The 17,738-nt window shown below is 31.8% G+C and overlaps 1 protein-coding gene across 4 annotated transcripts in view; it reads right to left on the minus strand.

The window, feature by feature from the left end:
* The window catches only part of LOC130448464 (muscle-specific protein 300 kDa), a 289,850-nt gene that overhangs the window by 67,799 nt on the left and 204,313 nt on the right, over nucleotides 1–17,738 (minus strand). For all 4 annotated transcript variants that reach the window (XM_056785865.1, XM_056785867.1, XM_056785866.1 and 1 more), the window contains one exon: nucleotides 17,171–17,278. In XM_056785865.1, the coding sequence (XP_056641843.1) occupies nucleotides 17,171–17,278 (108 nt within the window). The remainder of the gene's footprint in view (nucleotides 1–17,170; nucleotides 17,279–17,738) is intronic.

Here is a 17,738-nt window from a genome sequence, read left to right on the forward strand (position 1 = left end):
ATCGCTTTATTGCTTTATTCTCAATCCGATGTTCGTTAAATACCATCGTTGGTTTTCACAATTTTTAGCCCTCACGAACGCTCTTTGACAATCAAGCTGATGATACAGCCACATTTTAATTCAGCTTCCCAAAATTTCATGTTCATAATTGATGGTGTAAAGTCTGTATACACAGTGTCGCACTCCTCTTTTATTTACGTAGGCGTATTGTATAAAAAAAATGATATTTCGATACTCATTTTCTTATTTTCAAGTATACTCTATGACACTAAATAGGATGAACAGGAGGATGGCAGAGGGAGGGTTACCTCTATGAAGAAGTTTCCAGAGGGTTTACAAGAAGTAGAAGAAGTCTCTAGTTGGTTTACAAGAAGTAGAAGAAGTCTCTAGTTGGTTTGCAAGTAATGATGGCAGCTTCTACGGGGGTTATACAAGAAGTAAATAAGTGTGTATTTTTTTACTTGTAGAAGGAGGTTTAAAAGAAGTGATGAACTTTTTTAGAGAACTTGCTAAAATGATGGGTAGTTCATACCAGGTTTACGCAGTGTTGTATATTGTTGCATGTAAAAGAATACACTTATATGATGGTCAAACAGGAACTAAGTGTTCAAAATGGCTGAAATTTTGCATATTTAGATAAGTGTTGACATTTTCAGGTTGAGGTTTGGAAACTTCTCAGCCATTCCTCTTAATGTGACCCATATTTACGAAATTAATACTTTTTCTCTCAAAGATTACATTAAGTATGAATTGACAATTTTGAAAATTGTTATAAACATATTTAAATTTAGACGCCAATATCTAGCATCAATTTAACAAAGTATGCTACTAAATTATTTTAATAGTTCTTGATACATTTTATACATTTTTTATAAGTACAGAACTTTTATCAATTAGTGAAACATTCAAAAGAGTTTAAACTGTTGAAATGGTCGGGAATTGTTCGTGAAACTAAAAAGAAGGTGAATGAATATGTAATTTTTACAACAAGAACATCCAACTAAAAGCAATTGCAGTAGAATATTTTTACCATTCAAAAAATTCTACGCATTCTTGGATTTCCTCATATTGTCAGGTGCAAATAATTTGGATATAAATCATTCAACATATAAAGATTTCATTGTTTTTGGTCACTTGGTATCAGTATTTTCTTGAAATGTACTTAAAACAATCTTTCAATAATGCTAAGTCACCTTGTCAAACCTCATCAAAATCGCATCAGGCATTTTTAATTAATAAAAATAAAAAAAAAATCTCAAAATTCTCAACCGCCAAGTATCGTGGATATAAAACCTTTTTGTAGACACCTTTTATATTTTCCTGGACTATATCATGCTGATGTATCATCGTGTTTATACTAATTGAAAGGATGTGGTCATTACAATTCCAATAAAAGTTACCACAAATAAAATGTTAAGAATGTAAACTTTTTTTATTTAAAATATAATATGGTATTGAGAAACAAACTGATATCATAACGCTAGTAGTTGACTTACATAACATAATTGGCATTCGAATGAAGACCACAAACAAGAAGAATAAATGATAAAAACACTAAGACTTTGAGTAAACATGTTTTGGCAACCGATCCGCTCGAGGAAGCTATTTTAAGGAAGGTTTATAACCTCATAGATTGCGCTTTAGGTATTGCAAGTAGAGTGTATTTTTGATGTTGACATTCAAACAGGTATTGCAAAATAAAGCGGAAGCCATAATAGGCAGGCAAATTTCTAGCAAATACTTCATTTTAATCTGAATTTAGGTAAGATTAGATAATACAGAGGATCAAAACCCAGACTGCGAGATAAAGTGCCGGATATACATACTTATAGTAAAATCATGAAAATGTTTACGTTTAGGTTTTTGGATACGATCTTTTTAACTAAAATATTTTCAAATATGGCGGACTTCCGTTTCTATCTATTTTGAATGGAACACCCTATCTATTAATACATTTTTGAAATCTACATAAAATTTTAGTATGCTTTTGTCTAATAGATTTTTTCGAAAAATGCATACTTTTTGAGTTATCGACTTTTTTGTAAAAACTTTTATATATATATATATATATATGTATATATATATATATATATATATATATATATATATATATATATATATATATATGTGTGTATAAAGAGTGTTCAAAGTTTAACTTCATAAATATCAAATTTCTTTATTTTTTAAATAGAGCCACCCGGTTTTTTCTATTTTAATGCATTCGGGGGTAAAAAATAAGGCAAATTCATGTATACTTTCCTACGCCTACTTTTTTATTTCTAAGTGCTTGTATCAACGGGCCAAAATAAAATTTAGACTACACCTGCATCTTTAAAAATTAGGTATAGATTAAGAAAAATTAATAGCTCAAAAAGTATGCATTTTTCGAAAAAAGTATACTAAAATTTTATGCAGATTTCAACAATGTGTTAATATACAGCATGTTCAATTTAAAATAACAAAGTTAGAATCGACTTCCGGTCCGAAAACTCAAACATACACTTCATGGATACAAGTGATCACACTGATCACTAACGTCAAGGAGACCGGACAAATCACATGAAAGGAGAAGGACAATTAGATATGATGATCCTGTCTTCAATGATGTAACAGATACTATATTAACTAATTAAACAAGCAGAAGGCACAATATAATATTGGTTATTAGGTATGAAAGTGAAAAATCAGTGCTATTACCTTTTTATACACTTTCTGATTCTTGTTAAACAGTTTTTCATATATTTGTAGTTTTTCTAGTGTGCCGAATACTTAGCAACATCTCTGTTTACATGGTTATTATTAAAACTAGAGATATTTATGTAACTTTTCTTAGGTTTCTTACAATTGATTTAAAATGTAATGTTCAATTGAAGCTAAGAATTCTTTTTGCTTCATATTCACCCAGCAAAGGAAAAGGTTTTCTTTATATAAGTATGTAAACTAATAGATGTATCAGATTTTTGTGAAACTTTGTCATATAACTTCAGAAACATGGTGGAAACTAAAGATATAATAACCTTAGTGTTGTCAAATTTCCGAAGAATAACTCCTTTTTAAATCGCCTTCGTATACAAGGTAATGACGTGACTTATCGAAGCAGTTTACTTTAGTTTTGAGTTTCCAGTGATAGAAAATTAACGACACACGACACAATGCAGGTGGTGATACGAAGAAAATATTTCAATTAGCTATTCATGTTTTATTATAGTCGATGATTCAATTCATGTAGTTTTATTGTGAAAATAAATTTTTAAATACACATTATGCCAATGAATTGTAATGATGTTAGGTGAATAGATAAAATAATTACTTATAGTACGGTTAAGCTATTTCAAAAAGTATAGATTATAATAACTAACTACTATATCGGAAAATATTAAAGAATTAAATACTAAGGTGTACTGCACTTCAGTACATCTCTGTACACCTCTAAAAATTGAACAATGAGGTGGAGTTATCATAAAGAATTGATTCCCCGAATAATTAAAAAAGGTGTATACAAAAATTTTTAAGGTTGGTGTAGCAGTAAAAATATTCGGTCACAGAATATGTACTTTTGGCATATTTTAGCGAGCTTTTAGCCCTAAATATAAAGCAATGTATTTATGGACATAACATAAATAATGTTAATATAAAATATATTTTGAAATTGTGTGAGTTTCTCCAACATTAATAAAAGAAACACAAAGCTAAATTAGTAGTTGAAGTTCTTGTGAAGTTTCAATGTCATATCTCCATTAATGTCCGTGTTTCCCAGCTGTTTGTTTAGAAAAGTTTGTCTATGGAAAAAAGTGAGCGACGGGTTTACTTGAAATTTGTTTCTAAAGGAATTACGGATATGGAATCGTTGAAAATGTTGCAGAAGTGTTTTGGAGAGTTTACTTTATCGCAAGTATATGATAAGCACAAAGCATGTGAAAGTCTTTATGTCTTCGAAAACTTGCTTCATGCGAATTATCCATCCACCTCTGTTAATGACGGTAACATAAAAAAAGGTGCTGCTATAAAATCATCGTGTCGGCATTAGATATATAGCAGAGACTCTCAACATTTCTTGTGGATATGTATCATATTTTTGTTAATATTTTGTATATGAAGCTAGACCTGAATTTTTTGCAAAAACAACGTCGAGTAGAGATTACAACGTACCTGAGCAAATGCATTAATCATGGTGATTAGACGTGGGTTTTAAGAATACAAACTACTCAAGAATCTAGCGAGTAGCGTTTCAAAAATAAATCGAAAAAACCTCATCGGTCGAAAATCAAGATGTTGAAGGTTTTTTTTTATTACTGTGTCATGGATCATCATGAACACATTTCAATAGTAATACATGGTCGTTTTAAAACGTCCTCATGATGAATTTATAAATTATCCACCACACAATACACCGCCTTATTACAGCGTGATGGTGACTGATTATTTGGACAAAAACGAAAAGAGAGTTATCACTCAGCCACCGTATTCGCTATATTCAATATCTTGTGAGTTGGAAGCGATAATAAAGATTTGTATTACAATACAAAAAAATGTTTTTTTATTTGTTCAGTTCGGGTCAAATTTAATTACATGGTATATGAAACAAACACAAAAATAAACAATGAAATAGCATGATTCAGTTTGACATATTGTTTACTAGTTGTTCAAATTCTATTGATAAACAAAACCAAAACATATTATTGTTATCAACATTCCAAACGGGAATACTTGTATTGTTTTTTATACTAAAATAATTCAGATTTCTTGAACTTTCATTTCAATGGAATGCAAGGATATAGTGTTTTACATTACATATCAAAATATTATTTAAAAAGTATAGTCAAATGCTTTTTCTGAAAATATTTGTCAAGTTGTCGAAAAAATAGGAACCATCAACTTTAACATTACCATAATCATCAAATAATCATTCACGTAACTAGTTAAGAAAAGAGCGATATCGTTCAACAAGCGTAATATTTGCCAAAACAAGGGCCAGCGAGTTTTACAATTTACGCGAGTTGTTGAATTTTTGGTTTTGATGTCAAGCTCCACTAGCACTAGCTTCAATTCGACCTCTTTAATAAAATTACCCGATATTAGTATATAAAATTACTAAGTTGGAATTTCTGGAACCGTTGATGATATGCATACTTTTTCAGAGACTGCAGGTAAACTGTTTAAGGACTGATTAAGGACGATAACTTGGTTATCTAAACGCGCATTAAACAGTGTGATTGTTAGTGTTAGTGTAGTGGTGCTGTAAACAGTGTGTTCAGCATCAAAATTATTATTTTCTGAGTCCCTGGAGAATTCTAACAATTTTACTAAAATTTTCAACCACTCCCGGACGACACACGCTTTTTATATTACCAAAACGGCAAATATACAAAATAACCCGTGGGAATAAATAAATTTGGCATCATGATAAAAGATTTATCGAATTTTTGCAGTCACCGACTTCGGAATTATACACAGGCCACTACTTGCGAAGTTCATCTGCAACTTGTTTGATTAAGACAGGAGTAGATCTTTTAATTGTAAAACATTATGAGGGTTGGAATCCAGCAATGTTACTGAATCCTATAAAGATAATTCTATGGCTAACAAACTGCATCTATATATATATATATATATATATATATATATATATATATATATATATATATATATATATATATATATATATATATATATATATATATGTATAGATCTTAGATCATTCATGATGGACCAAGTTTCTTTAGAATAATTACGAGAATTGGGGAGTCCCCTATTGCCAGCTTCTATTGTCTCATGATAAATTTTTCTGTATAGTTTCAATTAATTTTTGAAGAAGACACTATCCTAGAATTTCTTTAGATGAGATAAAGTATGCACGTCAGTGGTAGATACTGTAAATACAAACAATATTCCGTATACTGTTATTTCTAGTATGAAGAATATTTACTCACTGTGTACTAGTTTTTTTAGTTGTTAAATAAACAAGATACGTAAATAAAAAGTACAGTTGCAATGGGAACTTCTCCGTTTCGTAATGGTCTTCTAGACCTATTTAACCATTTACAGAATGTACGTAGAAGATGACATACTCTTATATATCATCACGACATTGTAAATCAAAAAACAAAGTTGTTAAAATGTAATTTTGTTCATTTAAGAAAAAATAGTTGAATACAAAAAACCGAATTCTAAATGACTCTAGAACTAGAAAAAATATTTCTTTAAACTCTCATAATGTTCTTTAGACCTATTCAAAGGAATATTGTCAAAATAGTTTTGACTACCTGACCACGTATCGGCCCACAGTGGATAAATTAACTCACCAATACAATTGAATGTTACCTTCAATTTAATTTCACAAAACTTGTGAGTTGCCATAGATAACACACATTTTATAATTGTTCAATTTTTATATATCATTTAAATTTTTTGTCAAATTTTAATTTAGTTATTACGTACAACTGTCATTGTAAATATATTTAGAGAGCGAAACATTGTACTTTAACAATAAATGAATGTGAACAAGAAATACCATGTTTAAACCTTACAAAAAGTGGGCGGTCAAAAGCTATGACTAATGCCCAGTCAATCATATTGTATGTGGAATGTGCAAAAGACAAATTAGGTACACGAACTCGAAGATTGGCTGGCCGATTTCGGCTTTTCCACATGACTATTAGTAGAGAACTGGAGAAAAGGTAGTTGAACATCGTAAAAGGAAGAGATTTCAAAAATATACTGAAGATTAAGAAGACGTCACTTCACAGAGAACAGAGTTGTTCTCATGGATGACGAAAAATAATTCACCTTATCACATTCAGAAATTAAATGACGAATTTAACATGAATGACATAGAAAATTCTCCCAATGACGTGAAATATAAATCCAAAAAGAAATTTGTAAATGAAGTTTTGGTCTGTTTGCCACATCCCAAGCATGTATTTGAAGCCCTATGTCGGGCATGTGAAGGGTGATGCGTTGGATGCAACCATCACTCAATAAGTCGTGTGACTAACTTAGGAAAACACAATTTTTTGTCAAGAATCGATCCAACGCTCCTCTAACTTCTCGATGTCGTGCTTGTAGAAGGATTTGTCTTTTGCCTCAAAATAGGCTCCAGTTTCAACAATTGCTTCTTTATTTGAGCTGAATGCTTTACCGGCGAGCATTTTTTTGAGAGGGGCGAATAGTCAGTATTCACTGGAGGCCAGATCTGGACTATACGGTGGAAGTAATTCGAAGGTTAATTCGTTCAATTTAAGCATCAGTGTGAATCGGTGCATTGTCTTGATGAAACAGTGATTTTTTCTTCGATATATGAGGCCGTTTTCCATTGATTTTTGCATTCGAACGATCCAACAACTTTATATGGTATTCGCTATTGATTGTCTCTCTCTTTTGGAGTTAGTCAATGAACAATATTTCATGCGCATACTAAAATATGGAAGCTATCACCTTCACAGCTGACTATTGTCCCTTTGGACGCATCGGTCGTAGTTCACCGGCTGCAGTCCACTCAGATGATGATCGTTTTGATTCCAGAGCGAAATGATGGATCCATGTTTCATCCATTGTCATATATCTGAATTATTACTTGTAAAAGTGGCCAAACATGCTCTGAATCATCAACACGTTGTTGTTTTTGATCGACTGCGAGTAAACGAGGTTCCTACTTTGAAATAAGCTTTCTCATGGTCAAATGTTCATGCATAATTGTAAACAAACAGCTTTCTAATATCACGTTCACCATCATCAGTGTCTGTACGACCCGTTTAAATTCAGTAAAACAATAACAAATGGTTCTTTCCTATGAAGCAGAGTCCGGATAACACTATTGAAGCTATTGCTTAGCTTGTACAGTATTTTTTTCATCAAGAAGTAATGATTAATTAACACAAATTGTTTTGAAAAGCTTCACTTAAATGGCTGTTACTTTTCTCTGACTAGCCGAAATGTCATGAAATTTTACACATAGTCTTTTGAAAGTTGGTACTTTATAAACGTCACATGGATTTGACAATGGCAGCGTCATCTGTGTGTCAGTCACCCGACTTATTGAGTGATGTAGTATTTATAGAGATGTCTTCCAAAATTGGTTGATTGTATTGATACTCATCATCCCAATAACGGAATAATATTATGTTTGTATCTTGTCACTCTGCCAAAATAACCAGATTGGTTAGAGTCTCACGACATACTATTTGTATGTACCAAAAGAAGATGATTCCACACATGTTCCCCATGTTCGTCAAATTGAAGAATTTTGGGCGATATTGAGTAGAAAAGTGTATGATAAGGATTGGAAAGAGGAAAATGAGCAACAGCTTTGACGTAGAAGATTTAAAAAAAATAGCGAAATTGACAATCACACGATATAGCATATTTTGCAACACATTAAATAAAAATTACGCGCAATTGAAAAAAATTACCCGTTAGGTATAATTTAAATTGTTTTTTTAAGGAAACAAGTGCTGAATAAATGAATTGATTAAATTATTTTGTTGTTTCAAAATATCCAACTACAATTTTTTATCGAAAACTGTTGTTACATACGTTAAGCAAATCCAATACAACACGATACAGCCATTCTTTAAATAATTTAAATGGACAAATGATACGGATAGAAATGGTCGAAAATATGATTGATATTTTCAGATTTTGAAAATATTTATGACCTACTTTTTATTACAAAAATAGAGTCACAGTAGACAATTTATTTAAAAGTATTATCCAATAATATGGATATATAAATAGTGATTACGTGTTTTTATTTAATACGGCAAGTGAATGATTTGCCAAACTTTCATAATCAGGGGTCACAATTATAATTATACGGTGAAGTCATTCTGTTGATATAACTATAAAAATAAAATGAAAGTATGTATGTTAATAGATACAAGAAATTAATAATCTAACACGTTTATGTTAGCTGGGTATTCATACAGCCAATTTTTTAATATTATTTTCTCCCATTTCAAAATGTTGAAACTTATTAAAAATATCGTAGACCAATGAAAAAACAATAAAAGATAAATACATGAGCAATATACTAAAAAAAATTGCCGTATTGCCTGTTTCTAGTCTATTTTTATGAAGGAGAGAGTAATAAAATGGTGAAGCATTCGTAATCCATAAATGTATCACTTCTTTTAGTAGACAGTTGAAATATTTTTTTTTAGTCATAACCACGAGTATTTTCGAATGAAATAACATTTGTATAAATATAATGAATATTATATCGGGTGTACACATATAGCTGAAGGTAAAAAGTTTTTTTTTAATGTATCATTTTTCACAAAGTATGAAAAACAATATGTCTTGAAACTTCTCTCTTTATATGTGCCCATACCAGTTCAATCGAATTTAATTCGTAATGATATGGTGGAGATCTAATCATCGTCATAACAAGATTGTCTGCACTTGCAGTGACGAAAAACAAGATCAATCTCAAATTTCTCGTTAAATTAAAAAAAGCAGAAGATGACCAGCGCCCAGGTCGCCCTGTGACTGTTTCAACTCCTGAAACAGTGACCAAAATGAACCAAATAGTGCCTGCAGATCGTCGAATGAACATTCGGATGATTGCCGAGGATGTAAACGCCGAGAAAGAAACAGTTAGAAATATTTTACACGAGGAATTACACATGACAAAAGTCTGTGCGAAGTTGGTGCCAAGGAATCTGACTCCTGATCAAAAGCTCTTGCGTCAACGGGTCTGCTCAGATTTCCTTGAAAGGTTAGAAAAAGATCTGTTTTGAAAGGGACCCGATTTGAGTCGATGGAAGCGGTAAAGCAAAAAAAGGCAGGGTTCCTAAAGGCACTCACCAAAGAAGACTTCCAGCACTGCTTCGATCAATGGAAAAAACGTATAGAAAGGTGTGCGGTGAGGTGAGTGGAGGGGAATATGTTGAAGGAGAGCATTTGAATGTAGAATATTTTTTATAATAAAACCCTTTTTCGTGACCAGTCTCGTTATTTAATAGCCAGACCTCGTAATTTCATATTTTTTCTCTTTATGAAGGGAACACAAAAAATATAGTGAACCAGAATGAAACTTAATATTCTTAAAATGTAGCCAATTCTCTAAATCTTTTTTTAACCACTTGGTTGTAGATAATTTGTGCAAAATTCTTTTTTCGAACCATATCTCAAAGATATCAGCAGTCATGTCTTCGTGTTAGTCACCAGTGCGAGTAGATTCCAACCACCTTTAACAAAACCGTTTAAACTGCTGATGTGTATTATTATCAATCTGCGCTTCTTTCTTGTTGATAGATTTAAATCAGTAGATGAATTATTTGAAAAAACATGCGTTCGATTTGTATCAATTTCATCTTACCAAAATTTATTTGGTGTATGTCCCTCATTGATCCATTTCATCTAAATAAAATATATTTCTTCTTTGATTTCTCATTGATTTTATAGTCCTTTGGTAATTTCTTCTCCATACTACAATATCGTTTTTTACTACTGTATTAAACTTTCTGGAATGCTTTTTCTAGCGAAAACCTATTTCTTTTGAGAGTTCCCATAATGGTGCTTCAGGGTAATCTCAAATCGTGACAAGAACTTTGTCTACTGTTGGAAATTCTTTTCTAAAGACGAATGCATGTCGCAGTCTTTTTTCAAACGATTTTTTATTTGAAATGTTGGTTTTCTTTAATATCGCTGTAAATTGTAGATTTTCCAACACCAATCGTAGCATCAACTAATTCCACTATGTCATCAACACTTTCACATAAATATTTGTCTGTAAATTATCCAAAACATTTCATGTTTTTCCATAAACTTTTATAGAACCGATTTTTCGCCATTTACGCTGACCTTCCAAAATTTCCATAATTAAATTAGAATTCACAAAAAATTATACATTGCACCTTGCAAGCTGGAACCAAACCAAACTGTTAAGAATACATACTTGGACATCGTTACTATATGGGAAAACCTAGAATAATGTTTTCGGTGAAATTTGTCGGAAAGAGATTCTTGAAATTAAAATAAAATGTCTAACTTTTATTGGCAAATAGGAATTTATAGATCTTATGATACGACTATGTAATCTTTAGTAAACAGGGAATTCGACCACTCCAAATATTGTTCTGTATAGCTTATGGTTATGAAAGATCCACCAAAGACCGAAAAATTATAGTAGCTTAGATACATTTATATAAATTTAAGAAAAAAAAATTAGAATACTTTGTAATAATACTTAAAATGATTGTAGTTTTAGATTAGTAATTAGGTTTTATTACTCCCTGGTACATAAACAGACTATAGTTTCGGTCTATGTCGTCATTTTTTATGATGTAGTTGTGGAATGTCATGCTATTTTTGACAATCGATGGGTCTTGTTCCTAAGAGTTTGTTATCTCTCTTGATCTTAGCGGTTCTGTTGACTTATTCTGTAACATGCTGATTCCATTTCCGGTAGGGCCCGAATTTTATTGATAATTTCAGGAGTAGTTTTGTATCATCTGTGTTCATATGATCACAGCATGAAATCAAAGACAAATCATCATAAAGGATGGAACAATCTCGGGATAATATTTACGTATGTTTTCCTTGGCACGTAACGTAATCTTTGAAATCAATTTTTTCCCGCTTTGGGTTGGGTTTTGGACATAACTCCTAAGATAAAAATAATTCAACCTGAATTACCTACGAGGTCTGGTTATGAAATAACGAGACTGGGCGCCTAGGTGGCGCCCTATAAATTGAGTAGTACGTCTAGATATCTTGTCTATGCAAGTCCCAAAACACGTTTCCGTCACTATAATAGTATTTGTGCAATAGCGGTTTGAAACGAACGTGTTTTTTTCTCACCATGTATTAATCTCAAATTTCTCGTTAAATTGAAAAAACTCCGACTGGGTGCTATAAATTATTGCAAAAAGCCTATGGGGACAGTTCTCTATCTCGTGTGCGTGTTTTTGAGTGGTGTAAGCGCTTTAGTGAGTGCCGAGAGGCAATGTTGATCGTTTTTCTCGATATTAACGGTATCGTGATGACTGAATGGGTTCCAGTGGGCCAGACTGTTAACCAGACTCACTATTCATCAGTTATGGCAACACTGCGATAAAGAGTTTGTAAAAAACGGTCTGATTAAACACCAGGATAACGCACCTGCCCATAACGCGCTATCTGTAAAGCAGTATTTGGCCAGTGCTCGAACACCAGTCTTTTTTTGTTTCCGAAGACAAAATCTGCTTTAAAAGGGACCCGATTTGATTCGATGGAAGCTGTAACACAAAAAAAAAGCAAAGCTCCTAAAGACATTCACTAAATAAGACTTCCAGCACTGCTTCGATCAATGGAAAAAACGTATGGAAAGGTATGTGGCGAGGAAGGATTCGAATATAGAATAATTTTTATAATAAAACTCTTTTTAGTAAGCAGTCTCGTTATTTAATAGCCAGATCTCGTATATTCGAAACTGTTCTGTTAAATTGTTACAAGTTTTTCGAAAAACCAATAACTTTCCTCGCAGAAGCAGTAAGCTTGGTTTGACTTTCATAATTTTTAACATGAAATGCTCTGTACTCTAAGTCACGTTTTGAGTTGCTTTTGTTTATCATCATTTGTTTGTGGTTGCAACAAAAATTTCGCAGTGAGAGCCCCGGCTGGAATTTCGTCAAAAATTTTTAATGGTATGAATGAATAGAAAACTAATCTATTCAGCTAAAATATCTAGCTCTCAATGTCAATAATGTTCCCCATCTAATTGCCAAAATACTTAAAATGTAACAGTGCTTTTTATTTTAGTTTCTTATTTCTAGTCAAGTTTATCGATAATTGCTATAAAGTATTCTTTTAGTGGCTGAACTACTGCAATATTAGTCCGCGGAATTCGTATAGGAAAGTTTAAAAGAAACCATCTTCACTATAATGCCGTTCACAGTTTGTTCTCGATCCGATTTCGGTCTGGTAAAGATTATACAATCTGAATCAGTTCACGATTCAGTCTTGAATTGTCAATAATCAAAGTCAGATGTATTTGGCTCGTAGATGATTAATAATATCAGAAAATTATTGTAATATTTGCAGAGAAAAAATGTCATTAACCTTTTCGATTGAAGAATTAGCGATTATAGCTCTTCTTCTTGATGAAGAAGATAATATTATCAAGACAAGAAGAAAATATAAAGCAATAAGACGAAGTAGAAAATTACACTGTTGAATGGATTGTACTACGTTTGAAATGATTTTGAAGAAAATAAAAAGAAAGAAAGTAAAAATAAAAATAAAAAATTAAAAATTTATTGCATTTATGGTACTGATCGCTTCAGCGAGTAATAGCTGACTGAACCCGAAACAAAAGAATATTCACACTATTGTTACATGTCGTGACAAGTTCGATCTCGCTCAAACAAAATTTCTTCGAACCTGATCGTGATTGGACTGGGTTCGAGCGAAACTTGACTGTTACGGATAGTATGAATGCACACATATATTTTTTACTTCATAATACTTTATCAAACCGAGATTAGACCGAGAACGAACTGTGAACGGCTTTATAGTGAGAATCGGCTCTAAATGTTACCGATGCTAGATCGTAAAACATTTGCATTGAGAGCCATCTTCGTGAAAAGGAGATATCCAAAGCTCAATTACCATCACCAAATCATTCAATATGATCTGTAAACGTCTACTCGCAATTCAGAACCCATAAAAATGAAAAATTGCCAGCAAACCTGAATAGAATGAATTCATTGTGTAAAATTATATCTATATCATTCAATTTATTGTTTTGAATAATAATATCAATGGTGTGCCCACGATTGCCAACCGTTTGTGAAAATAGAGAGATGCTTTGATACAAAATCGAAATTACTTACAACAACCTGCATAACCTGCACTGTAGATAAAGTTTGAAAGAGTTCGTAGATAAAGCTGAATAGCAAGAGCTTGCCAAACATATACCAACTAGGTGGTTGTCGTTATGCCCAGCCTTTGAGAATATTCTAATATTTTATACTGCCTTTATTTCGTATTTTATTTCTTCCAGAGACGATTACTTAAATGCGTTGATATAACTGCTGACTTCAGAAAACAGAAACCAAGGTTATTGAACTCTTTGCAACTACGAAACGTTTAAAAGAATAAATTATTGCTAGGAAACATGAACAATTTTTTGGTTCCCATCTGAGGATGGCTAACAATCAAGCAGATGTAGTCGTTTTTCAATAGATTTTTATGACAACATTTGCCACTACTTAGATAAATATTTTGACTTCAGGGACGATAACCTATTAGTGAAAATATCTATCCACGACAGAGGATTGTGTGAACCCAATTTTATCTGAAGTTAGCAAGCATTCAACTTTGACAGTTCAGGAAAAATGAGATGAGATTTAAGCCAAAGAAGCGAATTTCGACTCGCTCAAAACTTTCGTATCCTGCATAATAAGTATCCTTCCTTCTAAAGCCTATGTCGAAAGGGTATTTTCTCAAATGCAGTTCGAATGAACGAAGTCCAGACACCATTACAGCGTGGATTTCATAAGAGCATAAATTCTCATAACTTTAAATTTACAGATAAGGTGCAGTGACATTAGGTATAATTCTAAACATAATAAGGGCTTGATAGCAAAAAACTCAGTTGAAAAAGTGATGGATGGAAAAAAATACTTTATCGAGTTTTTTTACTCAGAGCTTGTTCATTTTTTGTTTTTATAAACACATGTAATAATGTAGTGTCCCGAAATTGATTACCCTGGGTGTGACTAAGAATTTGTTGTTACTGCCACATAAAATGTGACCTTGAACGCATATTGATCCACATACTTTTTTATTGCAGCATAATTTACATTATCTACAAAAAGGATTATACACTTTTTATAGATCGATGCACTGCAAACAATTTAAATTTATTTCTAAGGTCAATTGAATGCGATTCTAAAAATAGAAACCATTTTCTACGTAATACCACGACCTGCCAATATATTTATCTGCCAAGCGCATTGAGAAATTAAATATTTTATTGATAAAACAACAACAATAAAAATTTCATTGTTTATTATACAGTAGTATAATAAACCAAATATCTGTAGTGGTACCGAGTTAAAATATGAGAAAATTATTGGAAAACAATGAAATTTCCGATAAAATTATTCTAATTATGTAGGTTGCTGTACCGACTAATTCTATGGTGGTCAAGGCAAGCAGTTTCCAAAGATTTTTGAAGCAAGAGTTTTCTCTCTGTCCCGGCCTTCTATGACTGTATTTTCATTTTCATTCCTTGTTAAGTGACTCCAATATTAAATTTTTTATGTTAATATTGATTTTACATGTCTCACTGTTGGTTTTTTGTAGTACTTTGGAATTAGTTATATCCATGATATTTTTAATATCGTCCTACAACCACACATCTCAAGAGCTTGCAGTTTCATCATCGACGTTTTAGTCTATGTCTATGATTTGAATCCAAACAATAATACCGAAAAATCATAATAGCACAGAAAATATATTTTCATTGCTCTTGGTAAATAACGGTTTTTGAAAACATTATTTATTTTAATGAAAAATGCTCTAGCCTTTTCGTTGCGGATTTCTATTTTCACATTTTCCATTGATAATTTATACAGAGGGTGTCTCAAAAGTTTCGTCGGTTTTCATCATTGTCGGATCATTCTCTTTTTGTTAATTTTTAATAACAAATTCCATATAATATTGATAGATTGAATGTGACACTGATCAGATTATGAAAATAAGTATTATAAACTTATTTATATAAACTGTTTTACTAAAATTTGACTGAAAAGAATTTCATACACTCGTAGTCAAAAATAACGCACCACCCCGATTTCTGAAAATATTTTTTTGTTTAATAAATTTATATTAATATTGCTATTGTTTAACTTCTTTTCAATAATTTTGACGCAATAATAAGAAATGTGTAGTAATTTTGAGTGATTTTTAATATGTAAAAAAATAAAGATAAAAACATTGCAATAAAACCACTTGCTCAAACTCATTTAAGTTTTGAGAAGATGGATTTTGACGACGAATGCGGCGTTTTAAAATGTCTTAGACATGCTTGATAGGATTCATATCTGGACTTCTTGGTGGTCAGTTCAGGGTATGAATTCCTACTTCGTTGAGGTAATTCAGAAAATCTGCCGCAACGGATGGTCTAGCATTGTCATGCATTAAACGAAAATAATCACCAATAAATGGCCCAAACGTCCATTTGTCTCATCAGTAAATAAAAGTTTTCTAAATTCAAATCTAAAGTTTCCTTGCAGATCTTAGTTTAGCAACACGATGCTGCCTGGTTAGCAAAGATGCCTGGAGAGCTCTTCTGCTATGGAGACCAGCATTCTGAAGCATTTCTTAATGAATTTAATTGCAAAAAACGGTCATTTCGAGGAGTTAAAACTGAAGGACGTCCTTGTCCAGGCCTCCTAGAATGTGAACCGGTCTCTCGAAATCTTTGCATCAATCTGCCAATGGTTGGGTGGTGTATGCCAAACAGATTTGCCACTTCACGATAACTTTGTCCCTGTCCAAATAACTCGGCTATTCTTTCAGCTTCGCGATCACTTAACTGCCCAGCTCTATTCATTTTTTGTTTCACTAGTATCGACTTTAACACACCTTGATTGACTTAAATTACTGCTGTCCACAAGTTGGTACAACAATAGATTGAAAGAAACATTAAAATATGCATGAAATTAAAATTTTACAAAACCACAAAAACAGTTATTTGATGGTAAGAAATTTTACATTTTATCGCTAACATTTAAAACACTTTAAATTTTTGTGATAGAAAAACAAAAGAAACACAAAAGATTAACATTTAAGGTTTTGATATTGAAATAAAGGGTGGCGCATTATTTATGGCTACGAGTTTATAAACATGTCCATATGTCTTAAATGACTTTATATAACGTTACACAACCTTATATATTTTGAAAAACTTAAAACAACTATGAGTTATCTGACTTCAATCTAATATACAGGGATTCTCGTTTAAAAAATAGTATGTTTGGTTTCTAATGTAGTTATTCAACACTCTGTATAGTTTGAGATAATTTCAAAATATTGATTTAATAACATTGTTTGATATTTCTCAAAATGTCGCATACACCGAGTGTTTGTAGTAAGGTTAATATATTTTCGAATTGAATATTTATAGTTATAATTTGACAACGTCTGTCTGGTAAGTTAGTATCATATAAAAATTACTCACCTCTAGAGCAGCAATCATCTCGTCGTAGCTTTCTTGTGGAAGGGCTGCTGCGGAGCATTCAGTTGCCTCTAATGTATTTTGGAGCTGTTGAACTTCCAAAGCAAATTCCTAAATTGTAACAGTTTGCATATTTAGTTTGGCTTCATATCAAATCAAAATCCTTATCCAATATTTTGAGCACAGTTTGAAATGTATTTGGTGAATAATTTAAGTGAAATATTTAAGAATTATGAATGAGTATTAATAAATAACATCAAAATACGAAAGAAAAATAATTTGGATAAAGATTTATTGAAATAAGAAAAGTTACATGCCACTTAAAAAGCAGAAAAATCGCACCAATCAACGCCATAAATTTCGATTTTTTCTTAAATGAACTGAACTGAAGCAGATTTGTAAAGAAAACAATCATGCATAAAGATGAGCCTACAAATCGTTATTTGGGTAATTAAAAAAAATAAACTCCAATAAAATTTTTGGTTATGTTGACTTGCTTATCTCATATTTAATAATTTCTTGACTCAACATTGGAATTGAAAGGTGGTGTAACATACCACGAAGTATTTAT

This window comes from Diorhabda sublineata, chromosome 8 (assembly GCF_026230105.1).
Source record: "Diorhabda sublineata isolate icDioSubl1.1 chromosome 8, icDioSubl1.1, whole genome shotgun sequence".
NCBI lineage: Eukaryota > Metazoa > Arthropoda > Insecta > Coleoptera > Chrysomelidae > Diorhabda > Diorhabda sublineata.